At 40.3% G+C, this 2,251-nt stretch overlaps 1 protein-coding gene across 1 annotated transcript; it reads left to right on the top strand.

Annotated features, from left to right (window-relative positions):
- Positions 1 to 387: 387 nt before the first annotated feature.
- On the top strand, positions 388 to 2,051 carry LOC129404367 (calcium homeostasis modulator protein 6-like). Its single transcript, XM_055136729.1, has 2 exons — positions 388 to 966; positions 1,686 to 2,051. The coding sequence occupies exons 1-2, from the start codon at positions 388 to 390 to the stop codon at positions 2,049 to 2,051; spliced, it is 945 nt and encodes a 314-aa protein (XP_054992704.1).
- The last annotated feature ends 200 nt before the right edge of the window (positions 2,052 to 2,251 follow it).

The following is a 2,251-nucleotide window of genomic DNA, read 5'->3' on the forward strand; positions in this document are numbered from 1 at the left end:
CTCCAAAGTTCCCTAAGTAAAACATATTCTTTCTGTTGAATGACTGCATGGGAACATAAGGGAAAATATACTGTGTCAATGAGGAATGAAAACAAAAGTAGCAATGAAACAAAGTTTACCTTTTGATAGAGTACCTGAATTGAGGGAGAAAGGTCACCATTGAGGAGGATCTCTTAAATGGGGTGGATTCAAAGAAAGGGTGTGTATGGTTGGATATTTTGGTCATGCTCAGCTGATTTGGTTGACATAAAAGGAGAAAGAAACCCCAGAAAGAGCTGAGATGCCCTCTTCTCTTTTCAGGAGTTGCTTCCAACAAAGGGCAGGAAGTCTCTGATTCCTATGCATCCAAATCCTCTAAGACAGAGGTAGAAGCATCAGGATCTGACCATGAGTCAGAATGAAGATCAGGAACAACTTGTTGAGAAGGAAGTGAAGAAACTTCAGGTGGTAGTGGACCTGTACTACAAATACCGGAACAGCCTGGGTTGGGGCCTGATGACCATACTGACAATAGGTGCAGAGACCATCTTCTCCAATGTTGTGTTCAAGTGCCCCTGCAATGCCACCTGGAACACATCGTACGGTATGGTCTTCCTGTTGGTGCCAACACTGGTACTCTCCATCCTAGGCTTTATGATGAGAGGACCCAATGAGCGCCTGCTGGACTCATGTTCGAAATGTTGCACATCCGGTTTCAAGGATATTTGTCTCTTTTGCTGGAGCTTGACTTGGACTAGCCTTCTTTGGCCACTCATGTGGATAGCCCTGGCACTGATCGAGGGCACCTTCTCTGAGTGTGCCAGCAGTGGGACCGCCTCAACTGCACAAAGCCTATGTTCCGAAAACTTTGCCAATAGCACCAAAGATTATGAGAACTGCATTAATGAATTGCCACTGGTGCCCTGCAACAAAGCCACGGTCTCTGAAGTGCAGGACCTCCTGAAAGTACTCAAGGCCCAATCACAGGTCAGGAACTAGGACTGGATAATGTGGGGAGGTTTGGAGAGAGTGCCTTCTATGGGGTGGATTGGGTAGAGGAAGAATCACTTAATTTCTCTGAATTTGTGATCCAGAAGACAAACTAGATTGGCTATTGCTTTAACTGAGGGAGGCAAAAGGTATGTACTAAAATGAAACAGCAAAAAGAAGGAAAAATATTCATAAATCAGGGATCTAACTCTGCTCCAGATACACTGCTGGGTCTGTTGCCTCCTTCTACATCATACTCTTAAAGTCTCACAGCCATCTTTTACTTTAGAGTGACTACAGTGAGACAAGGCAAGTTGTCTGTTGAGCCGGAGGTAGACAGAATTGCTATAGCAAAATGTGTCTGCCTAGCTCTCAAATCACCACTCCAAAACCTTTAGTCTTTAAATGAACAGAGTTGCTTTGTTTCATTTGTTAACTGAATGTTTGTTTCACAGTTTTGGGAAATTCCAGTTTTAAGTTCTGGAGGAAGGGCACAGAAGCTCCATGCTGAACTTTTGATGTGGCTTGAATATGGCTGACTTAATCATAAAAAGCTGCTGCAGAGAAATGTTCTAGTGGTCATTGCTTTTTCTTTCTAGGGATTAAGACATAAAACTATTGATAATTCGCTGCATGAGAGTAATTCAAATTTCATCTCAGGATTTCTAAGTTTCTCATAACAATGTAACTAAACTACTATTTTGATGTGTTTACAGGTGACAGGCTGGATACTGGTATTAGTGATTATTTTCATCTTTTTCATTAATGCTGTTGTTAAACATTTATGCCCTATTAACATTTTTAAAGAGGAGCATTTTCGTTACATCTATAAACAAAGAGAAAATGATATCTTTCAAATTCAAGCCATAGAACATGCATCCAAATTCGCAAAAGAGAATGTTCGACATTTCTTCAGCCAACAGTTTGAAGACCCACATTCAAGTAAAATGCACATCCCAAAAGCTGATGAATGGGAGACAATTTTATCATCTGAAACTTCTGATGATAAAAAAAAGTATTATAGCCCTCTGCACAAATATGTTGATGAAAAACAAAAAAATGTTTCTCAAACACAATATTAAGACTCCATGTAGTCTATATATGTCACAATGTTTCATCACAAATGATGACTCGGTATTATTAATAAATTAAAGAGATATTTTGAGTTATTGCTTTATTTTAAGGGTAAAAATTGGTGTGGTATGTGATTGCTGGGGTAGGGAGGAATGGTGAGGAGAGAGAGCTGCACTTGGTTGTACTCAAGGCTTACTTCTAACTCTGT

This window comes from Sorex araneus, chromosome 4 (genome assembly GCF_027595985.1).
Source record: "Sorex araneus isolate mSorAra2 chromosome 4, mSorAra2.pri, whole genome shotgun sequence".
Classification (NCBI taxonomy): Eukaryota; Metazoa; Chordata; class Mammalia; order Eulipotyphla; family Soricidae; genus Sorex; species Sorex araneus.

Bases quoted from the DNA above. Each gene is read 5' to 3' on its own strand.
- LOC129404367 (XM_055136729.1), top strand. From the start codon at position 388: ATGAGTCAGAATGAAGATCAGGAACAACTTGTTGAGAAGGAAGTGAAG. The intron at 967-1,685 runs GTCAGGAACTAG...ATGTGTTTACAG, and splicing joins TACTCAAGGCCCAATCACAG to GTGACAGGCTGGATACTGGT.